This window comes from Triturus cristatus, chromosome 2_1 (genome assembly GCF_964204655.1).
Source record: "Triturus cristatus chromosome 2_1, aTriCri1.1, whole genome shotgun sequence".
Classification (NCBI taxonomy): Eukaryota; Metazoa; Chordata; class Amphibia; order Caudata; family Salamandridae; genus Triturus; species Triturus cristatus.
The window spans coordinates 176275745-176298991 of record NC_140581.1 but is presented as its reverse complement, the minus strand read 5'-3'; the positions used below and the strand labels follow the sequence as shown (position 1 = coordinate 176298991).

The 23247-nt window shown below is 42.6% G+C and overlaps 1 protein-coding gene across 2 annotated transcripts in view; it reads left to right on the top strand.

Annotated features, from left to right (window-relative positions):
• The window catches only part of ST8SIA5 (ST8 alpha-N-acetyl-neuraminide alpha-2,8-sialyltransferase 5), a 233677-nt gene extending 214750 nt beyond the window's left edge, over positions 1-18927 (top strand). For both annotated transcript variants that reach the window (XM_085629327.1, XM_085629319.1), the window contains 3 exons: positions 9081-9193; positions 15065-15157; positions 17570-18927. In XM_085629327.1, the coding sequence (XP_085485453.1) occupies positions 9081-9193; positions 15065-15157; positions 17570-18035 (672 nt within the window). In that variant the 3' untranslated portion in view covers positions 18036-18927. The remainder of the gene's footprint in view (positions 1-9080; positions 9194-15064; positions 15158-17569) is intronic.
• Positions 18928-23247: the final 4320 nt, after the last annotated feature.

Below are 23247 nucleotides of genomic sequence, written 5' to 3'. Positions count from 1 at the left end.
AATGGAACAATGATCTCCTGTGCACCTTCCCAGCACTTCTCCCCCTGCTCTATTTCTGAAGTAGATCAGGAACGACTGGTCCCAAATCATCCTAATTGCCCCAGACTGGGCCAGGAGAGTGTGGTACCCAGAACTCCTGAGGATGAGCATCTGTCCTCCAATCGGGCTACCACTTTGGGAGATTTGGGTGGCCAACCAAAGTGGTAGATGTCATCCTGTCTGTGGGATGTCCTTCTGCAAAATCGTGGAGATGAAGTGGTGGCAATTTACTGCATTTCCACAAAATCCATCTATGCTGGGACAAATTACTTGCCAGATGTTGTGCCCAAAGCACTGAACCTTCACAAGCTAATCTGTCAGACATTCTGTGGTTTGTTCTTTCTTAAACTGAGCATGGCTTTGCAAGGGCACATTACAGGTTATTTTTCTGCCCATCCACCTTCCTGTGGTGTCCGGACCATCCATCCCTCTTCCAGTCATCAGTTGAGATGTGGTATATTAAAGGTTTGAAAAGTTTCCTCCCAAACTGTTTGTAATGCCCCAGTGGTACAATAATTTGGTCAGAACAATTCTTATGTGTACACCTTTCATGCCCATGCATAATTGCTTGCTGCATTTCTTTTGCCTGAAAACTGTGTTACTCTTAGTGGTTACATGATCTTGCCACATGAGTGACCTGCAGGCACTCTAAATACAACCATCCTACACCACTTACTACATAGCCAAATTGGTACTGAGGACTCAAGCACCCCCTTACTGTAGGTTGTGACTGGCGTCCACGTTGGGATGGCGATCACTCTACTAGCATTCTTTTCTCCCTGTCACCCTTCAAAAGAAAAGATGAGGCTCCATCAGTTGGATCTCAAGAGAGCTTTACATTTTTATATTGATCTTACTAAGGCCAATCGAGTGGACCACCAACTCCTTGTGGGGTTTTCTGGAGTAAAAGAATGAAAGGTTGCACAGAAGAGGATCATGTCCAGATGGACCATCTCTGCATCATGATCTGCTATGCACTGGCCAAGAAATAGCTCCATGAGAGCCCATTCTACCAGGACCAAGCCTCTACAGCAGTGTTGGTGCAAGGGGTGGCCAACCAGGCTACCTCTCATGCTGCAACACGGATGTCAATGCATACATTCATGAATAACTACTGCGTTGACAGTCAGGTCTGGCGGAAAGGACATTTCACTCACTCTTTTCTGCAGAACATTTTGATTTGAGTTCACTCCAAAGACCCTCCACCTTTCAGAAGTAATGCTTTGGTATCTAGTCAATCTAGTCAAAAGTTAGAGAATTGCTCTTTGAAGTATCTAACAGAACATGTTACTTACCTCTGTTAAATCTCTTTAAGGTGAATACTCTAACCACAGATTGCACTCTATCCTTCCACTTCCCCATATTATGGAGTAGCCTCTTCAACTTCTAAATAATTCCAAGGTAGAGATCAGAACACTGTTACCAACATTTGCTTTATGCTCCACATCAAATGGTGCAGAAAAGGAAAAGAGAAGAAAATGATGTCTGCATACAGTGGTGGAGCTTATATGCAAATCTGTTCCATGATGGATTTATGGGATAGTTGCGTTAGATTGTTTTCCAGCATGAACGAGGACAGCGCTCTTACTGATGAGTTCTTCTTGTCATTCCAGTGGATATTTAAATCACCAAGTAGCAAGTGATCTCTGAAGGATAGTATTGAGTTAGTCGTTAATGCAGTACATCACCAAAACGTTTAGTATTATTTGCAGTGCGGTACTCTATGGCTGAGTCCGTGTGGTTAGTGTTAGAGACCATAAGGTTTAATTGAGAGCATTGAAATTAGTGTGTGAGGGTGGGAGCTGTATATCTTATATGCTTTCAGTATAAAAGGGCAACCCCAGTAGTTTCTCTGCCTTTACTTTTGTGACTCTGTAGGACCTTCAAATACAGAACATGGTGTGTAGAGTAGCATTCATGAAGGAGTTGTCAGGATCATATTCTGAGATACTTTCGGCAATAACCAGTGCATTAGCTATAGCTGATATGCACTTTATTAGTACAGATTTTAGCTTGTTCGTGCAGTCAGGTCTTTCCTTTTCTTTAGCTGAGAAAGGTAGTTTAGACAAACCCCTCTGGGATATACCAGTTTGTTAAGGTAATTAACGTCATCGGGTTTTCTGTGAGTGATCTTAGTTTTTGGGTAAGTTTCCAAAGATGGGGTTATAGGTTTAGGGAGGTTATATTCCCTATAGTTTGAAGGAATGGATGTTGATGTAGAAGCCTTATTCAAGAGGTATTGTACAGATAACCCAATACTGAGAGAATGCAAGGAGATGAGTCTTTGATGAAAATCCTTCTTAGTTTTTGAGGCTCCATGTAGTCATTTCTGCAAACACATCCTTAAGGACTTGTAGGAAGCATGGAGGTACCAGTAGTATTAGAATCACACAAATTAGTGTGCATCAGAGTGCTGTGGTTAAGTTGAATAGTTGGATAGCTCAATGTGCAAGAGTGGGGTTAATGGATTCAGAGTAGGAGGATCCGGGGGAGCATTAGTGTCAGGAGAGGGCTCTAGGGTATTTTTGTCCGGGGTAAGGGGTCTAGCTGGATATTATTTAAAGAATCAGCAGAGAGTGAAATGGAGTTAAGTGTTTCATTATCTATTTGATGGATGAGCTTTTGAGTATTATTCTCACTGTGCTTCTTGTATAAGTTACAGATCCAACTGCAGTGAAGACTCCTAAGGTAAGGGGGAGACGCTTGTTCTAAAATCTCCAAGAATAGCTCTAAGAAAAGACTTTAAGGAGTAGGCCGGCTTATTAACAAGTACCGGAGCCACTGGTAAGCTATCAATCGAATGAAATGAAATGTGCACAAGAAAGAAACTACATCATAGAATAAAATGAATAATGTTGCACATAGAATACTGTGGAAACATTCTTTACCAAGACTAGAGATGCAAGCACAACACATCCCCTTCCCTTAAAACTAGAACAATCCAAATAAAACGCACAATAAAACTGCAACATATATACATCTATACCATCAATCCATCACATAATCTTGAAGATATTCCAACTTCAGTATATTCCTTCTTTCTCTCACAGCCTTGTCTTCCATAGGTTTCAGAAGACCTTAGGTTTTGAAATCCACCATACATCTTTCATGTGTGAGGATATTCTTCTGAGAAAGCTCATCCCCTGAATGGTTAAAGTTGTCAGCAGTGCCAAAGCTGCCAATGCCATCTGTAATCTGTTGGATCAGTAAGGTCATATGTGCACATAGTTCTTTAAGTTTCAATATATATATTGCATGGGGGCGGGCAGTGTTAGGGGAGGCAGGTATGCAGTTATGGTAAGTAGGACACTTTGCATTTTTGTATGTATGGAGTGTAGAGACATTTCACTGCACATTGCATTAATTGAGAAATCAAGGTTCAATTTGTGAGCATTTGATTAGATAAGAATTCTAGGCTCAAAATGGAGTCAAATTGAATGAGGCATACATTTGTGCATTATAATAAGACACAAAGCAGGTGGTAGAAACAGACCATATTTAATGTTATATACAGTTGTGCATTAAAATGTATCGAAAATTAGGGGCCAAAGAGCAATCGAATCCAATGAGTCATGCATTTGCATATTACAATAGGTTCACACATCTAGGTGGAAAAAGCCACCCTATCTAGTGAAGCATACAGTTTTGCTTTAAATCGGAAAATGTCTCTAGGTGTAAGGAACAGTTAAAGTTAAGGTGTACTGTTCTTCCTGGGAGGCATATACAGTTTATTTAGTGCACCATAATCCTGTACATGATAGTGAAATTCATAGTCAGGGTAATGTCTAAGAAGGGTAAATAAGTGTATAATGACCAAGGTTATATATAGCTTTGCTGGAGTGCTTAATTTGTAAATAATAAATAAATAAGGGGCATATGTACCAAACTTCTTTGTGGTCAGAAACGGGGCGATTGCAGTTTCTAATGTACATCTACCAAATTGCGATCCTGTAACTTGGTGATATTTAGTTTAGCGATTTGTAATTGGAAGGGCGTGTATAGCGTGTCCCTTCCAAATGCCGCATCACAGTGGGATGTATGCATGTATAATTGTCCTCTAAGAAAAATTGGCTGGAATTAAAAAGAGGATATTGCTTTATTTAACAACAATCACTGACATGGTGGTCACCTTACCCCAGCAGGCCACCATCCCGGTGATGGCTTCGATTACTGATGGGTTGCAAAGTGCGACCTAGCTCATGAAAAATCACTGTTTAAGACTTGTACGTTTTCATACATTAGGAATTGCAATTCTAGCAACTCGCAATACATATATCGCTAAGTGCGGTGACCCAAAGTTTTTCTTACGAGCCTACGTCTGTCGCTGCCTACTGTTCAATACCATGAACTGCATATTCTGTTTTTTACATATCACTATCAAGGATTGTATTAAAATTCCAATGTATATATAGCAGAATACAACAATCAGGTCTGTCAATTCAGACTAAAATGTTTTAAAGTTTGGCGATAAGGAACTACAAGTTCTACCAACAGTGTTAAGCCTACTTCAGGTACAAAACAGTTCTAAGTCTCAGAACCACTCCTAATATGAAAAAATAAATTTAAGGCATACAAATTAACTAAAGTTATTCTGTCAAAGGAGAATGTAATAGATTTACCATTTCTTGTCACGCAATGTTTTATAATGGCTATACATCAGCCTCTTTATCTCCCTCTTCCACGTATTTTTTCATCACTTCCTTCTCCAGTTATAACTGGTTTCTTATATTTCTCTTCATCCTTCTTCCCTCCTTTGCTGTCGTTCTCTCTCTTACTCAGGATCAAAGTTTGTTGATGAAAAATAATTCGTGTTCCTCCACAAATCACTACCAGTGGCCACAACGTACAACATCCTCTTCAAATTAAGCACAGGCTGTAGCAGGTACCTGGCGGCAGATCCTTCAGGATGATGGGGAATCTCCTTGTGCCAGATGGCAGTACAGGTCCTATGATCTTGCATTTTGTAAGAAGGACGGAGAGAGGCAACCTGTTTGAGAAGTGATGTAGGCTGATTTCAGCACAAGCCCTCTCTATGTGGGCTTTGCTTGTGTGGCCTTCAGGTTTATCATATGTCTCAGAGTGGCAGGTTGAGAGGTCCTACTCCAGGCCTAACAAGCCCCAACTTTGCTAGGACCGCCCTTCAATGGAGATACCCAGGCTGAGACATCCTGAGGAGGTGTGATATATATGGGGGCTAGAGGGAGGGGCAGCCCAGGGGGCAGAGCGAAGCCCTTTGATCAGGATTCCACCAAAAAATAGTGACTTCGGCATTAGACTGGTTCACAGGTATGCCCAGCCGATAGTGGCAGTAGCCACAGGCTAGCTGGTGGGCCCTCAGTTTTGGGGGAGTTGCTGTGTAGGTCGTTCAGTGCACTCAGTGGGGGCTGAGTGGACAGGGAAGCAGTGGCAGTGGCAGCTGGCACAGATCGGGGGTAGGAGGGCAGGGGGCGGGGGAGAGAGAGGTAAAGAAAAAACAACTTACCTCCTTGACACGTCTCGCCGCTCTCTCCACCGTCATGTCTTACAGAATAGGAACAGAGCACCCAAGAAGCATCCAGGCTCCCCTGAGCCAATCACAACGCTGCAATGCAGCGTTGTGATTGGTCTGAGCACTATGGTTTGGCGCTCAGATGGGGACTGGGGGCCTGGGCATGTTCTCCATCCAAGCTGTAATGCAGCCTCGGGGGGAGAACATGCAAAGTGGGCATGACTGTTTGGTCAGCCCTAGACGGCTTCCCAAACATTCATGCGTGCTTTAGAAGTGCAAACCACTCCTCCCCTGCTCTGTCAGTAGTGCAGCCCCGCTCCGCCCGCAAAGCTCCTGCAACAAGGAAAAACTAAAATGGTAATAACTTAGAGTTTTTACCATTTTATATTTCCTTTATTTATGCTGCTTAAAAGCAGTGGGGCAACGCTCCTCCGCCTTAGCATAGGAGCCGCCTCTGCCGGGAAGCCCTCTGTCCAAACCTCACACAGGCGAGTCTGGGAGGATTTTTAAAAACTCTGTTACAGTCAAAGCAGCCTTTTAACTAATTTATAAACAGGGAGAGCGATCTGCCAGAGATTTAAGAACAGATCCTTCTATTGCACATTTGAAAGCCACCGCAGCTTTGTTTATTATAACTAGGCATGGTCGCGGCGTCTTTTGGCCGATAGGCCCAGAGTTGGTCTGGCAGAGTGAGATGAGCATATTCCTTCCCTCCTACTCCCTTGATTCCAAGTCACATACAGCATTCTGGATATCCTAATACCAACACCATGGCCTCCTGGTAGCGTTGATTCATGCCCCGGGCACACACCTGAATGTCCAGATCCAACCTTTAATTCCTATCCTCCTAAAGGGAAGAAAACAGTCTCCCTTTGGCTCAAGCAGGCGCCAGTCATGATGTCTGATCCTGAACATTGCACAGTTTATAAAAAGAAATGCCAGCTGGGCAGCAATGGAAACAGTTGGCACAATGGCACATGTTTACACGGGCTTTAATGACTGGATGACTCACTCATCTTGGTAACACATACGCTGGCACTCTATGGACATACAAAGGAAGTGTTACATCTCTGTTACAAAAAAGTAAATGAGGCATAAAATGAAGTTGAAATGTGAAAATATTTCTTGACTGCGTGCCATCCAAAGTAACCTCCCAGAGTGGTATTACCGAAGTGCCCCATGGGACGCAACAGGCATTTGCGCCCTCTTTGCGCACTCCCGGGGCACTTTGGTACTACAGAAGAGACCCCAGATGCTTGTGCATCCCCTTCTATAATACCAATAGCGCTGGTGCACATAAAGCACCAGCCCTATCTCCAGAAGGTGCTCCCTCATTTGCATGGGGGCATGCCCATGCAAATGAGGGAATCCCTTTGCCTCTGCGCCCGCGCCATAGTACAGATGAGGGCACAGAGGTAAAGAAGCTATCAGGAGGCGCACTGCCAGTGCTTTCCCTGATAGTAGCCCTCTGGAGAGAGAAAAGGGGGCCCCATAGACGCCCCAGACATCCCCTTGCAGGCGGGTGCAGCAACTCACTACAGCTACCTTCAGGGGATCTCTAATCCCCTTTGAAAGTGCTGGCGGGTTGCCGCCTGCACTTTGAAACATGGAGTGGCTTCAAAGAAGCCGCTCTGTTTTTCACATGAATGCGCTGCCCCCAGGGCAGCACAAGGTCGCATCTGCCCTGGGGCAACGCACCCATCCTAATATGGCGAGTTTTCCTTGATTGTGCTAGGCGCACCAAGGAACATGCTCTGTAGGTATAATACAGTCCCACAGAATTACAGAAGGGAACGCACAAGCGTCTGCGGCCCCTTCTGTAATACCAAAGTGCCCCAGGGGCATGTAACGTGGACGCAATGCCCGTGCCACCCCCGGGCCACTTCGATAATGCAGCCTCTGGTTGATACCACCCTAGTAACACAGGTCCAGGCCCCTTCCCCCAAGGGTAGGCAGCATCTCACACAAGGATAATTCTTCAATTTATAAGCATCTATTGTGCTCTTTTCTGAGACTGGAGCACCCGTCTATTAGGAAAAAACCCGGATCTAGGTGCAGAAACCCATGAATGTACGTACCCGGCCCTAAAATGTTGTCAACCTTCAACTAGAAGTACAATACATATACCAACACCAGGAACCGTGGTACTTCAGGATAGGAAGATGAAGGACTAGGGCACCCACTTCTAGACTTCAAATATATAGGGCAGAAGCTAAAAGACAGAGGGAAAACAGCACAAGAATGCAGTAAAGGTGGCCATTCAAGGGAACCTACAGCCAACTTAAATAACCACCGCTGCCTTTACCCTCAGTACCCGAGATTTAATGACAGTGGGTATCATTCACTATATGGGTGACCTAGATCAGAGGACCCCTATTTGAGACAATGCTCATCAGTCCATCAGTACTCAGTGGCGGCTCCCCCGCTAAGGCGGAGGAGCTTCACCCCACTGCTTTTTGCAGTGTCAAAAAAATAAAAATAAAGTGATAATAACTTGAGGTTATTATCATTTTAGTTTTCCCCGTTGCGACATCTTTGTGGGGCAGGGCTGCTCTCAGAACAGGGAGAGGAGTGGCTTGCATTCCCTATGTGAGCATGAGTGCTTGGCAGTCCCTCTCGGGCTGCCCAAAACAGCCATGCGCACATACCTTGTTCTCCATGCAGGCTGCATTGCAGCGTTGTGATTGGCTGCAGGGAGCTGCGGAGCACTGGTGCTTCCTACTTCCTGTCTCCCTCCGCCAAGAAGCCAGGAGGAGGTCATAGAAGAGGTGGCAGCTGGCTGGCCGTGAGGTCAGGGGTGTAACACAGGCTCCCGCCTCCCCCACGGTGCAGGGGGGGCCCGAGCTGCAGGGGACCTCCTCAGCCGTGTACTCGGACCTGAGCGCCCCGGATTAAATCCGGAGCAGGGGCCCCTCCGTGTACATTGCAGGGGGGCTCCTTAAACTTTTGTTACGCCACTGCGTGAGGTAAGTGATTTTTTAAAAACCTATCCCCCCCCACACACCGCCCCACTGCTGCTAACAGGTAGCAGATGCTGCTGTCAGTACTGTGGCACTCTCATCAGTATCTTCCTTTGTTCCAGACATTGATAGGGCTGTCTGTCATGGGCAGAAGCCAAACTGCCTAGTTGCTCAAACCACTCAGAACCAGGATGAGAGTGAGCTTGTCCACAAAAGAGGAAGCTTGAGATGAAGATAAAGCTAGACTCTGAAAAGCAAGAACATGCACATGTCTGCATTACTAAGTAGATTTAATTTGTGTATTAGCAATCAATGGAAAATGCTTGCTTCATTGCCAATTGCAGTTTGGGGCATGTCATGGTAGCTCAGATCTTTCTATAAATGTCTACCCTTTGCACTGTCTGCATTGGGCTCACAGTCTGACTTTCTGCCTTGTCGGGTTCCTGTACATCAAAGAAATAATGACACTACTACTTCTAATTGGTATTTATAGTTTTTTTTTTAAAGTTCTGTTTACAAAAAATAAACATTATTTTCAGTCACAATACATTCATAAGTGAGTGTGTTAAAGTGACTTCCTTTCTTTACTGCAGGAAATGCCCTACTATCGCTCCCAATTCAAGAAATGCGCTGTGGTGGGGAATGGAGGGATACTGAAGAACAGCAGATGCGGCAGAGAGATTGATAATGCAGACTTTGTCTTCCGGTAAGCCAAGTACAGCTTTTATATATTCCTATGTAGCAAATGTTTTGTTCATCCACAGCAAGTGGACGTGGCCATTTTGTTTCTGTGTCAGTTCCTTGGGGATTGGACTCCTAGGGCCCGATTCAAAAAGGGCCCTTCGCATGCGTGGAGGAGTCGCTGCAGTTGGGGCGGGACCTCGGTACTGCAGATAGCCATTGCGGGGCCCCCGCCACAAGTGCGGGCCGTCCCACCAAGACAGCAGGCTCCCCACCATGACTGCGGGCCAGTGCTTAATATGTAATTAAATATGTGCCAGGGCCCTCGCCAGCTGGTCACTGCAGATTTAACCACCCACTGCCTTGCCAGCACTGCCAACAACAATACCAATGTGACTACCAACCATAACACTCTTACAAGTGTGATTATTCAGACTATACTAGGCCCCCAAAGCTATGAGAATGGCTTGGGTGTGAGAAATTAATAGTTTGTAATGTATATTGAATTAATAAACAGCTGTTGTTCTGCTCATCTCTAAATTACACAGACAGCGCCACCTTGATGTGTCAGCCTGTCACAGTGCTGCTGTTCCCAATGAAGTGCTGGTGCCCAGCACTGGAAACCACTACCTCAAATTAAGCACTGCAGTGAGACCTTCTAGTGTGACGTGAGTCTAGTCACAGCAGAGCATGTTATGCTGCTGCCATTGGCTGTATAAAACGGAAGAATAGAAATGCTTGAATTTATCTGAATCACTGTTACGCGGGGGCACTCTCCATACCATCCATAATTTGTTAGCCTGTCTGTGCCTTTACAGAAGGTGGTCAACCATGTCCAAATCAGGCGTAGACCCGGCATAGTCCAGCTCCAACAGGAACAGGTCAGTCTGAGTAGATCACATTCCTTCTGAACAGTAATGAATGCAGTCCCAGTCTGGCATCAACAGCTTGTTTGGCACATCGGCGAAGTCCAACTTGAGTCCTTATGGCCCAGAGAACAAGAGATTCACAGGTCAATTACAACGACTCCTTTAGACATGGAAGAGATAGAATGTTTGAATCCATTTGAATCTACACACATCAAGATAACTAGGTATTTTGGTCAAAACGCAAGAGAAAAGAGACAAGGGAAACACTGAGAGACCCTACTGGAAAATCCAAAGATTCTGGATTAGACGCCTTGCCCACTAAATAGTGGCATGCTTCATCATCGGCACCTATCCACACCCTGATAGGATAATACTATCAGGGCGATCTCAACCACGAATGGGAGTTCTTATATAAAGTGTCTGTCTGGACAAAGCAGGGATCCAGCTTAAGAAGAGAAAAAGAATGTAAAATAACCTAAAAATATACCCTTATAGAACTACCTTTGTTAGTAGGGTACCATGGGTTAATTAAAAAAAATAGTACAGGGTTCTGATTGAGCGTTAATCTCTCAATCCCCCTTTATTTATTGCCAACATGTTTCGGCCCTCACAAAGAGCCCAATTGAATCTGGCGCCTTCCTAAGGGCTAAGTATCTTTGTCCTTGCCTGTTTTAGCATGCGTTCCATGCAATTTTAATGAGGCATAAGGCATCGAAGACCATCCTATTGTCACACATACTCCAAGGACCTGGTCCCACTAAATAACCTAGATGGGCTGCCAAGACCAGGTTGGTGGTGGCCGTGGAACCATTTCATTGCCTTTCACTATCTAGTAATTACCTTACCACAATGCTTTAATAGACTTACAGTGTGGGGACAGGTCAACGTCAGAAGCTCACCCTAAACCCAGCCTTTGCCCACAGTTTCCTTAATTAGAGCATATAATACATCCTCATGGTAGACAATCCTCCAGTCCGCTCTTCAATGAGGGCTACTATCAGTCCATCTAGCCCTTCAAAGGAAGGCTGGCATCGGTGGCCTTCACATTAGAGAAACATGAGAAACAACCAGCAATATCTGAAAAGGGACAGTGGCATCGAAATAATTTAGGCAAATAGGACTCTACCCATATATTGATTATGGCCACAGGTTTCTGGACAATGAACTTCAGCTAGTCTTAGTGAACAAGGGTGTTGATGGCCTGCAAGCACTGCTCTAAGTTTCATCTTTGAATACTAGAATTCAAAGGGAATATACCAACACATACATAGCACTCTCCAAGTACTTGGCGCAAAACCCATATGTATGTACTAGAAGCTAATCAAGTCAGTCTTACTGACAGGTTTCCAGAACCTCTCTCATTGATGGGGATACCAATGCTCTAATGTCAGCTTCCAACACAAACTCTTTTCCCCTGAAACATTTTCAAATCTCTACACTGCAAATGACACATGCTTGCATTTGCTGCTCAGTCACATACTATTTAAACTCTGATATGTGCAATGGTGACGAAGGGTGTGCTATGGTTTTCTCACTCTCTTCATTGTAGTGTGTAAGCACAGCACACAAGCTACGTCCACTGGTGTACATATTGACTGCTGCTTTGGCAGCGAAGATTGCGAAGTTGGGGCACATGTGTGGGTGTCGATAGTATATGCTACTCTGGCAGAACCAGTGTTTTCCCATTGGACCTCCACATCCTTCTTCAACAATGAGTGCAAGGGTTCTATCTTGATAGTAGTCGACAGTAGCATTTGCAGCACAACCTAAACTCCTGTGGACATACATGCGTTGGTGCTTGTTCTGAGGCTTTGGAGCTCTAATAATTCCTATTAGCAGGCCTTTGTATCAGCATTGAACTTACACAGTGTAAATCTAACTAAAAAGCAATGGAGCTTTGCAATTCACTCCTCCCCATGAAATGATGCAACCAAGGGGCATATTTACAAAGAAATAACGCAGGGATGTGCCTTATTCACAAGGGTAATGTAGCAACCCATGTGTTTTCCATTGCACCGGCACTAAAAAAGCTGCATAGCGCCAATGCAGACACCCGTGCGCCATAGTGCAAGGGTGCCTGCATTGCAGGGATGATTGTGTTTGTGCAGGAAGGTACACCTTCCTGCACATAAACAATCATTAAAGGTTATTTGCTCCTTCTATGTGTGCTGCAAAATGCAGCACACAAAGAGCAAAAAAAGAAGAAAAATATAAGCATTTCACATAGTTTGGCCACTCTAATACCTGCTTTTCAATGGAGTTTGTTTCTGGCACTGCCTCGGATTTACAGATTCTTGTAAATTTGGGGCAGCGTCAAAAAGCAACGGGTGTTGTGCTGGAACGCCCACAGCAACACCCTCTGCACGCTCCTTTCACACAAACTGAGGCGTGAAAGTGGTCGTATTTACAAGGCCAGGAAAAGCCATGCGGGGTGACTTTGCATGGCCTTGTAAATATGGACCAGCACACAGCGCCACCGGAGCGCCAGGGTCCGGTGGTGCTAGGAGCTTGTAAATATGCCCCAAGTTCCTCTACTTACTCCTTCAAAACTAACATTTATTTTCCTTAAACATAAATCAGTCAATCATTAGTGGTAGAGAGGGTAACACCGATGTGGTGAGTGGTCTGCCCTGAGCTGATGCAAGGAGGCAGAGGCTGGACATCTGGTAAGCAAGGCCGTTCCACGCAAGAAGAAACTAAGGCACACATTTATCACTAGTTAGTGCCAGTGCAGTGTCACCAAAAGTGATGCAAACCCACACAAAGTGTTGATTTGGGATTTACTTTATTTCTTTTTCTGTGACAAAATAGCACTATGTGCTGCTTTGTATTACTTTGCATCAAGTGGGCGTCTCATGGGTGGTATATGGGTATTCCCAGGGAACTATCTATGGATTTTGATGCAAAGCCCTCACCACTAACATTTGTAGTCAGGGGTTTGTGCCAAACATGTAAGCCTCCTGGAGGTAGGTGTGATTCTGGAGAAACGTTTTCTTTTCTCCAGTCTTTTCAAACTTGACGTGTGCCATACTGTATGGCACACATATAAAGTTAGAAAAGTGATAAAAAATGTCTGGGCATAATCTGTACTGGAAGGGTGCCTTTAAAGGAGAAATCTATGCTAGACATCACAGAGACACTGTTGCACTACAGTGGGCAAGCCTAAAGTGTGCCAGTGATAAGAAAGAGAGCAACCGCGTCATACCTTAGCAGTTATAATGTTGTCCAACTCCCTCTCTTTCACGCAACGCAGCACAGCCACTTTGAGTGCTGTGCTGCGCTGCATTGTGTGACTTTTAAGTAAATATGCCCTCACGTCTCTGAATGCACGCTATGCAAAAACCCTAAGATAAAGAAAAAAATATGAAATAGAAAGATAAATCTGACAGAAACAAACGCAGCATAAAACCAGAAGGAAGTCCTGAGTATTACTGAACACTGCCTGAAGAAGTAGAGACTCAAGGCACATCTCATCACAAACGTTAACACAGCATTATATGAACATTAAACAATAATGCAGAGTCAGTGACCTTCCACAGGCTTCCTGGAAGCACATTGGTACATCTGAGAACATGAATCAGCTGATTGCAGCGGTTACCCTTGCTTGCATGAAGATGTAGGATCACAAAAAGGCGGTGTCCTTCAAACCCATGTGAGGTCCCTCTGAACATGAGTAGACCGCAATGTCAAAGAGATATAAAGTTACAAGAGTAGATATCTGACCTCGGTGTGCTGGAAGTGGTAATCTGCTGGTCATGCTAAGCTGGTCTTACTCCCATCACCAGCCTAAACACTAGATTGACTGCAGCTGGACACAATTTAAAGATTGGTAATCTGTCTTCTTTAGAAAATCTCAGAGTTCAGAGATAGATTGGTAGTTATCTGGCCTGGCATCTAGAGGTGTCTTTTCTACGATTCCCGGACTCCTCTGTCCAATATGTAGGAGGTTAGAAACATTGTCATTATTGCAAAACTATCCAAAGCCTCTGTTAATATTTCTGACGGACAGGTTTTCATAAAATCAGGAGTCCAGGGAATGCACTCCAACCTCTGTTCAACATTTTTATAGGAAATCTCTGCAAAGCCATCAGGAACAAGAAAGTGTCTCGCTTTTTCAACTACTCCTGGCCTTGGTGGGCATTATTTCCCATTGGCTTGCTTACCCCGATCATAACTGTTTAAATCATATGATGGAAGGCGTGTGGTTATCATATCATCGCTTTCAGGAATGATGCCTGACACCTTGTTTTTAAGCCTTCTGCATGGATAAAGACAGAAATAGTTCACATTTGTCAAGCACTAATCCTGAAACACTTGCATTAGTTATCCATGGCAGATGGGTCCAAATTTACAATCCGTTGCCTGGTATACAGCGCCATCCATATGAAAAGTCCACCATGCTTTGCAAAACTACAAATTGTCACAGTAGATCAAGTGCCCCTAAAGAGCAATGACTAACTCCAACTTAAGACACCGAAGTTCAAAACATCACTAGCCATGAAGCAGTACTTCTAAGAGGTAGCCAGCAACCGATAAACTCTCCCGACAGAGCAGAGATCTCAACCCCCCATTCTTTCCTTTAGGACATTAATAAAGCGTATCTTTCTCACATCCACCTAGTCTAACCCCAGAACTAACTTCTGGCGAGGACCAGGCACTGTAGAACCGGTGAAGAAGCATCCTGCATTCAGGTACTTACCAACTTGATGTTGACCCTAACTCCACTTCGCACTGCCTGCATGTCCAGTCTCTATTAGTTTGTTCTTATTTCATGTAAAGTTGACTAGTACCATTTGGTGCCGTTGTGCAATTGCGAACTGTTAAATTAAATATAGAGCAAAATCTGCCCAACACCATACCATGCTCCAAACAATGCTCTTCTTTAGCAGATGCTTCCTTCTGTTACTTTCCAAGCTACAATCCAAATCAGTTTGGACACTGTTGTTTGAGACTAAGCTTCTTCCAAATTGTGATCATATCTATAGTATTGCAAACAAATCCATGCTCCTTTCCTTCTATGTTTTTAGGTGTAACCTACCTCCCATATCCGAGAAGTACGTAGTTGACGTCGGGCTGAAGACAGACATTGTGACTATCAATCCCAGCATCATCATGGAGAGGTGAGTAAATAGACGTACTGTTATTGTGTCACCCTTCGATTGTTTGCTACTGGTGATAGGAGTGTTGTGCATTGTATTTCAACTAGACCGTTGCTGCAAACAACACAAGTGTATACAGCTTTGATTGCCAAGACTTCTTTCTTCCCACATAATAGTCAATGATAGTGTCTTATTTGTTGCAGAGAAACTCCTATCACAGTCTGCACTATTGCCCCAAAAACACATTGCCACAAAAGGACCCTTGAATCTTACAGTGATCAACTCCCAATTACTTCACTAAAGTTCACCAGATGACTTAATGACGCTTACATTGTTGGTAGTAGTAAACTCACTTCCCATTGACCTTGATTTGTTCCTAATAATAAATGCATTTATTGTTTGAACGAGTTTAAAAACTACAAACTTTGCAGTTAACACCCCAAGAAACACACCAATTCCATAAGAAATTCATCAGTTCGTATACATAAAACCATGATTATTCTTATTCCAATAATAATATTATCACAAGGCCCCTTGTTTGTATTCCCACCAACAGTCATACTAATAATTGAAATTCACATACAATGATATGTTATTTGCGTTGACCTTTTCCCCTTACGATATAAAATATATCTCATTGTCTTTAAATTGTATATATTTGACTAAAGGTGATATCTATAATAAATGGAAAATACAGAGGGGTCGATTCACAGAACCAATCTGAGATAAAATCCTAAACTTACTACTTTTGGTATTCACAGAAGGCATTTAGTAGTAGTAAAGTTAGGACTCCTAACTTTACTACTACTAAACTGAGACAAAATCTTAACTTTCTGACTTTCGGTATTCACAAAAGGTATTTAGTAGTAGTAAAGTTAGGATTCCTAACATCACAGAAAAGAGTAGGCAAAAGATGCAGAGTATAAAAGTTGCAGTTTTAAGAGTGAGAGAAATGAAGTCGTATCAACATGACAGGGAATGCAAGTTTAGAAAAAAAGAACTATATCAAAAAAAAGAAAAAAGGCCCGAATTACAAGAGGCACTTGGTTGGAGGGAATGCAGCTCATATTATCTGGAAACTGAAAAAACACACATGAGCACTTTCTGGCACTTGTTTCTGTACCCTGAGGTGGTTATACAGAGCTGGAAGTCTGACCTTCTTATGAGTTAGTGATCTGAGGCTTTAGCCGTTTGAGGGAAATGCATTTAACCTCCAATATAATGCAGCAAATACTATACAATATTACCACCTGGCTTACTTACAAGCCTTGTAAATATGTCTTTCAGCACTGGCATTTTAACCTTCTTTGCAGTGTTTAATTTGTAAAATAAAAAATAAAAATATGCAATGGCCAAAAATGTTTCTTTGAACGCAACGCCAGTGCTGCCGAATGCTGTGGCTGCCGAATATCAAACCTGCTCAGCCATGATAACAACTCGTGCCTCTTTCTTCCACCATATTTATAATTCATATAAATTTATCTCACTCTTGTAGGTACTTTTTCAGCCCTCTTTCTTCTTTTTTCACTTTTTCATATCTTTTGCTTCCTGCTTTTTCCCCTTTATTCCTTTCTCTCTCTCGCTCTGAGTCAGTCTGATGATAAAAGAATAAGTTCTGACCCACTAAAAGTAGCACTGGTGCTCACCACCTGCACAAATTAAACACCGAGGGGCATATTTATTAGTGGGTTTGCGTCGTGCTTGCACCCTCCTTGCGTAGTCCTGGGTGGCTTCATAAATCTAGAATAACGCAATGAAGCAAAAATCGTTCCGTTGCATAAGTCTGCACCAGGGAGGCATTCCATGGGTGTTGCGTGGGTGTTCCCAAGCAACATCCATGGATTTTGACGCACTCCCAGATTTAACAAAAGTGGTAGACCTGCCAATGGGCCAAAGTGCTACTCCTTCCCAGAAAAGGTGCAACTAGGAGAAATATTTTATTCCTCCTCGTGTTTTCCTCTTTCTATGTGTGCTGCTTTCTGCAGCAGACATAGAAAGAGGAAAATGCCTCAGGGGATTGTTTTTGTGCAGTAAGATGCCCCTTTCTGCAAAAAAAAAAAAATCCTCCTTACAACGCGGGCACCCTTGTGCCATGCAGCACTGGGTTACATTGTCATATATATGGCCCTGATTCTTGACATCAGCAAAGACTGTGGCTGGTTCGCCTCTCTCCTAACATCTTTAGATCCTAGCCTTCCTCTTTAGGATGTCAAGAAGCACCTTCCTATCCTGGTATATGCTAAGGTGACAATCTGTCTCCTCTCCTCTTAGTGTTAGGTAATCACCCTAGTCCGAACATTCAGAGTGGCTTGATTTCATGACCGATGATGAAGACGTATCTCCCACTGTTAGCCTTATTCACGTACTTTTGTTGTATGGCCTTTAACAGTTACCATATTTTTGGTATTCAATAGTTTTCCCTTTTTCTTTCAGATTTCACAAGTTGGAGAAATGGAGACGGCCATTTTTCGAGGTACTACAAACCTATGAAAACGCGTCTGTGTTACTGCCTGCCTTCTACAACACTCGCAACACTGATGTTTCGATCCGCGTCAAGTATGTGCTGGATGATTTCGAGTCTCAACAGGCTGTGTACTACTTCCATCCCCAGTATCTCATCAATGTATCCAGGTTTTGGCTTACTCAAGGGGTCCGGGCTAAGCGCATTAGTAGCGGCCTAATATTGGTGACGACTGCCTTGGAGCTGTGTGAGGAGGTGCACCTTTTTGGCTTTTGGGGTTTCCCCATGAACCCTTCGGGGATCTTTATCACCCACCACTATTACGACAACGTAAAACCTCGCCCTGGCTTCCACGCAATGCCCACAGAGATCTTCAACTTCCTCCATATGCATAGTAGAGGCATTCTACGGGTCCACACTGGCACATGTTGTTCATGAGATGGGGTCTTCTGCTGTGTTCCAATCTTGTGAATATGTACGTCAACAGAACTTAATATGTGCAGCAATCACATTGAGTGTTACTCCATTCTTCTGGAGAGTAGACAATCAGTGAAACACTTGATGGGCAGTACAAGGGCCATCGTTTTATCATCTACCGGGGCCCACCAGACATGGATCAGTCATATGCAAAGCAAACTTGGTCCTACTCTACTCGGAATAGTCTATCCTGAGCTGCAAGGACAGGTCCCCTTGAGGCGGGAACTCAATGATGGACCAGTTGAGCTTCGTTGGGCCCCGACAGTGAGGTGCACGTTGAGTTCTGTGGTGCAACAAACACAGACTTGCTGAGCATTTACAAGGGTAGCTCCTCTAGCTGGAATCTATCCTGCATCCTTCCTGATACCGATACCGATGCCAACCAGCAAAAAACAGCAAATGTTTTTCAGATGTCAGACTCCTCGTCACGGCCCTGGCAATATTTTAAAGACATCCCAACTTAGCACAACTCATCACCACTGTACACCGGATATCACCTACAAATAGTACTCAGAGTAGAACTGTGGCCAATCACATGGTACAGAGTGTTGCTAATTCTCAATTGTGCTTTATTTACTTATGGAAACTGTTCTTAACGTGACAATTATTTTAGGGGTTTTACTAACCTTTCAGGTCAGGCTCATGGAAAGTGGTAGAGTATCTTCTCTTTAAATAGCATAGGAGAAAAAAGTTCACTTTACAAGAATTTCTTTTGCAATGCTGAATATTTTTGTGGAAACAAAAATCATGTCTTCGATCATATAGAAGAAGCAGAAAAATTATGTTAAGGCAGCTATACTAAGAAAGTTGTACTTTCCCTCAGAATTTAATTCATTTAAAAAAAAAAAAAAAATAGACCAGGGTTTTTTCCACCCCTAAGTTTGACCTATTTTACTGTATTTCTGTGGCTCTTTGTACTTGTTAATTGCTTACCTCAGCTATTCCAACTAATAGGGATCTCCTTATGAATCACCCGGAGCAGTATCCCTAAGGGAATACCGGCTTTGTTGATTTGGTGTTGTGCAATGGTTCTGGGCCCTGGATTATGGTAAATATCATGCCTGGGTATCTAAAGTCCACAAGAACTGCACATGGGCCTTAACCAGATGGTAAATGGCAGTGGAAAAGGGTACATTATTTGCCCCACAAAGGGAAATTTAATACAGAAAAAGACACAGCATTCCTGGCTCAGCTGTTTCCGTGACCACGTGTAATAGCTGGGAATTCCAATTATTGGAAGCAGGGATACTGGCGGAAATCAAAGATTCTACCCCATTATTTCTACACCAAGTAGCAGGCAGCTGTAATTATGTTATAGGTCCTTTGTGAGAAGCTGATACAGAATCCCCTAAGTGCTTAGTAAGATTTCCTGCTCTTTTATATATGGTATATAGCACAGTGATAGCAGTGCAAGGGTTTAGGGACATTACCTTCTAATCCTTACGAAGAGAACATTATATTGTAGGCTTAACACATGGACGTCCACATTACATGCAGCACAGTTCTGCCATTGGTAGCATCACACTGCCTAATATATATATTAGATAAGATTGAGTGCAAGCCCCGCTTTCCTACCACCCCATTTCCACCACAGTGTTAAACGCAGAGGTAGCTTGAGACCAGCAGAGTTCCTTGGCCTGGGGGGGCTTCTATTCCAATGAGTTCCACCATCAAACTTTTTAACCACTGAGTTGCTCATCCCACAGTGGCGCGCCTCAAAAAAGGACATCCATTGGTTGGCCCTTTTTTCCTGGTTGTATCTGGAAGGGAGTAGCAGTCAGCCCTGTAACTAGAAACCAGCCTTGGGGTAATGGCATAGTGACATGTCTAAGCAGTGGTGGCAACAGATGGGACCACACTGGCTGCATTGGCTTTTCCCAATTGAGAACTGCCAATGGGCCATATTTTATTGCTAGGACCAGTAGAAATGCAATCTATGGTGTCATTCCACACACCCCACATCAGTAGTTAAATCAACTGCTCCAAGAACATGGAGCTCTATATAATATATATAATGTACTATAGTTTAAAATATTATAAGTAGCACAATACAATTATTAATCATGCTGACAACATACAAGTAAAACAAACCCACTAGACGTAACTCGCAAATCGCTACACAAGATGTGATATTTTTGTTCTGCTTTTTCCGAGAATCTTTTCAATGGTTTACATATACCTTTGAAAGCAAAAGTTTTAGGAAGGCTGTCCAACCAAACTGAGGTTGCCAGATAGCTAGAGCAAAAGGATAGTCCTCCACCAATGGGTGACCTTTGCAGAAGCCGCAAACAGAAATAGAGCACTCTACAAAGTCACTGTATTAACCAACCTCTTGACACTCCAGTACAACACTCTACCAACAAATGCATCACCATCAAAACAAATTGATGAAAATAAAACCATGATTCACACTGCTAACATCATTCAAGCCACTATTCTCCCACCTCACCACACAATCCACCTAGACTGTCCACAGTTAAGGTGCCTCTAAACATAAATCTCACACTCTCAAGTTCTCAAGATCGGCACATACAAGGATGACACCTCACCACCTACATCATGAGAATCGTTGTCTAGAGAAGTCCTCAAACCCTTTTTCACATAGTCATTTCTCCCGTCTCTCAAATTATCTTCCCTAACATACTCAACAAAAGGCAAGTCCTCTAACCAACTGAAAGACTACATGAATCACGAATAAGGTCTTTAAACTTTGCAGAAAAATAAAATATGTTAAGTGCTTTGTGTAGAAGTATCATAGCGACAGCTAGATAGAACTTTTGACCAGTCGTTCGGGGTGTCAAATGTTACTAAACGGTGGAAGATATCCAACCTGAAGCACGTCAATACAAACTGGAGCTGGGTGTTATGCAGGTACATTAAGTATGGTTGCAGGGAAAAAAGTAGTCAGAATCAGTTGGTTCCTAGCAACACTTTGTTTGTCAAGGACAATATAATCAGATACTGACCACAGATGCTCCACAGATGTGTAAGAATGGAGGCGAGTGGTTTAATTGCTTCATCTCAGTTTACCTGACAGGTGGAAATGAAAGTTTGATCTAGATGCACTTAATCTCAAAAACACTCATATTCATATTCATCCTGCTTAGCTCTCCCTCATGGGCTAATGTACGCAGTAGTGTGCCGCCTGTCATTGGAGGCATGTACCGCTATTTAAATTGAATTGCAAATCACTGAAATCTAATTGTTTGATAAGAACCTTGATACCCTCGCTGGTGATTAGCCGCGCTCTACAAATATGAGCTGATTGATTGATTGTACCCTACTGTAAATAAATTGGAATATAGGGAGATTACGTAGTCAGTGTACTGTCCCAGTATTGAAGCCCATATCGCAGAAATCATGCTTACTGTTTACAATTTCACACAAATAGAAGTTTTAACATCCCATGAACACTTAGGTCTTATGCATGCACCTGGAGAAAACGTCACCTTCTAGCCCCAACTATTTCAAAATGTTTGAAGCAAAAAAGAGATATATATAATGAATTAAAGGAAAGAAGGGGAAAACCTGTTTCACAATACTGATGGTTTCCATCTTATAAATGATACATTAGTTTTAGTACTTTAGAAGATTATAATGATTTGTATGGCACAGCCCTAAAATCAGAAGTCATGGCTGTGAAAGTAAGATAATTTTGAGCACATTCACTGAAAGACCTGTAACTATAATTCTAAGATACAGAATTAATATATATTCTGTCGCCAATTGATTTTAGTGTTTTTTACCTCATCTAAAAATTCAAGCACAAGAATCCATGGCATCTGTGAATTTGTATGTACAGAATAATTTGAAGCACTATTTATGTGATAGAATAATTTTTGGGAATACTCCTGTAAGAATTTTCGCCCATTCAGTGCCTACGGCAAATCCTTCTTCAAAGATAGTTATATATATTTTTTGCTGACTTTAACCCAGCTAAGCAATACAATGCTCATAAAAATCACTTAGGTGATCTTTAAGGATGGGAGAAGGTAGGAACCAAAATCAAAGATAGGACAATGTTTTCAAAGAAGATGAGATGGTGACACCAGCCCACCACATTCATGAGAATTTATTAATTTTTACTGTGTGCATAGGGATTAGATAATAAAAGAGAACGCGATAACTTTGTACCCATTTTGCCTTCCGTTCCTATTTTTAATTTCTCGCCTTGTCCTAATAAGTGCAATTTATTGTGTTATTCAGAGTTCGACTGATTAACCACCGCTGTAGATATAAAATGCCTAAACTGTTTTAATCATAAGCAAGAAGTTCATCGTTATGAACAATCCTGTATGATTGTGATCAGTTTTGTTTAACATTTTCATTGTTACCTTTTTCGCTCTGTATGTACATGTAACACGTGGACTGTAAGTAGCATCATTGAAAATTGTCTCTGAGACATACTTGTCAGCTCCTCCCTGACTATGGGTCTATCAACCATGTCTCAATTGTCAATTTCCGCCGCTGGCTGTAGAATTGTTCACTGTGAAAAGCTTCTTAGGTTTTGAAAATAGTGATATGTTAACTGTCTTCAGTATTATCCTAAGTTGTTGTGCACAGTATATCACAGTGTATGTAGTGTATGTATGTGTGTGTATGTATGTAAATGTATATATGTGTATGTATATATATATAGATCTATCTATCTATCTATCTATCTATCTATCTATCTATCTATCTATCTATCTATCTATCTATCTATCTATATATATATATATATATATATATACACAAATATACGCTTTTTACAGTTTGAGGCAGAAACAAAAATGGAGGTAACTGGCTAACAAAGTCACAAAAAGAGAAGGGAGTACATATTTTGCTTCATTTGTATGTTTTTATGTCTTCACGTTTTGTAAAATCTATGCAACGTCTTATACCGGAAGAGGCATGGCTGACATATCCCATAATGCCATCCAGCATTAACCCTGCTTTTTAAGACTTTTCTTTAACAACTGAGTTGGGAAGCAAGAGTTATACTCATCTCACTTGAAGGACAGTTTATACAAAACAATATAGTTTTTAAGCCATAGTTAGGAAAACCATATATTCGTAGTGCACGTGAAAGTTGACAATGATTTGGAAAATGTACAATTGTTACTTGTAGGGTGGTGGAACATGACATTTGGGATATTTTTGACTAGGCATCTGCATCAAGGCAATCTGTTTT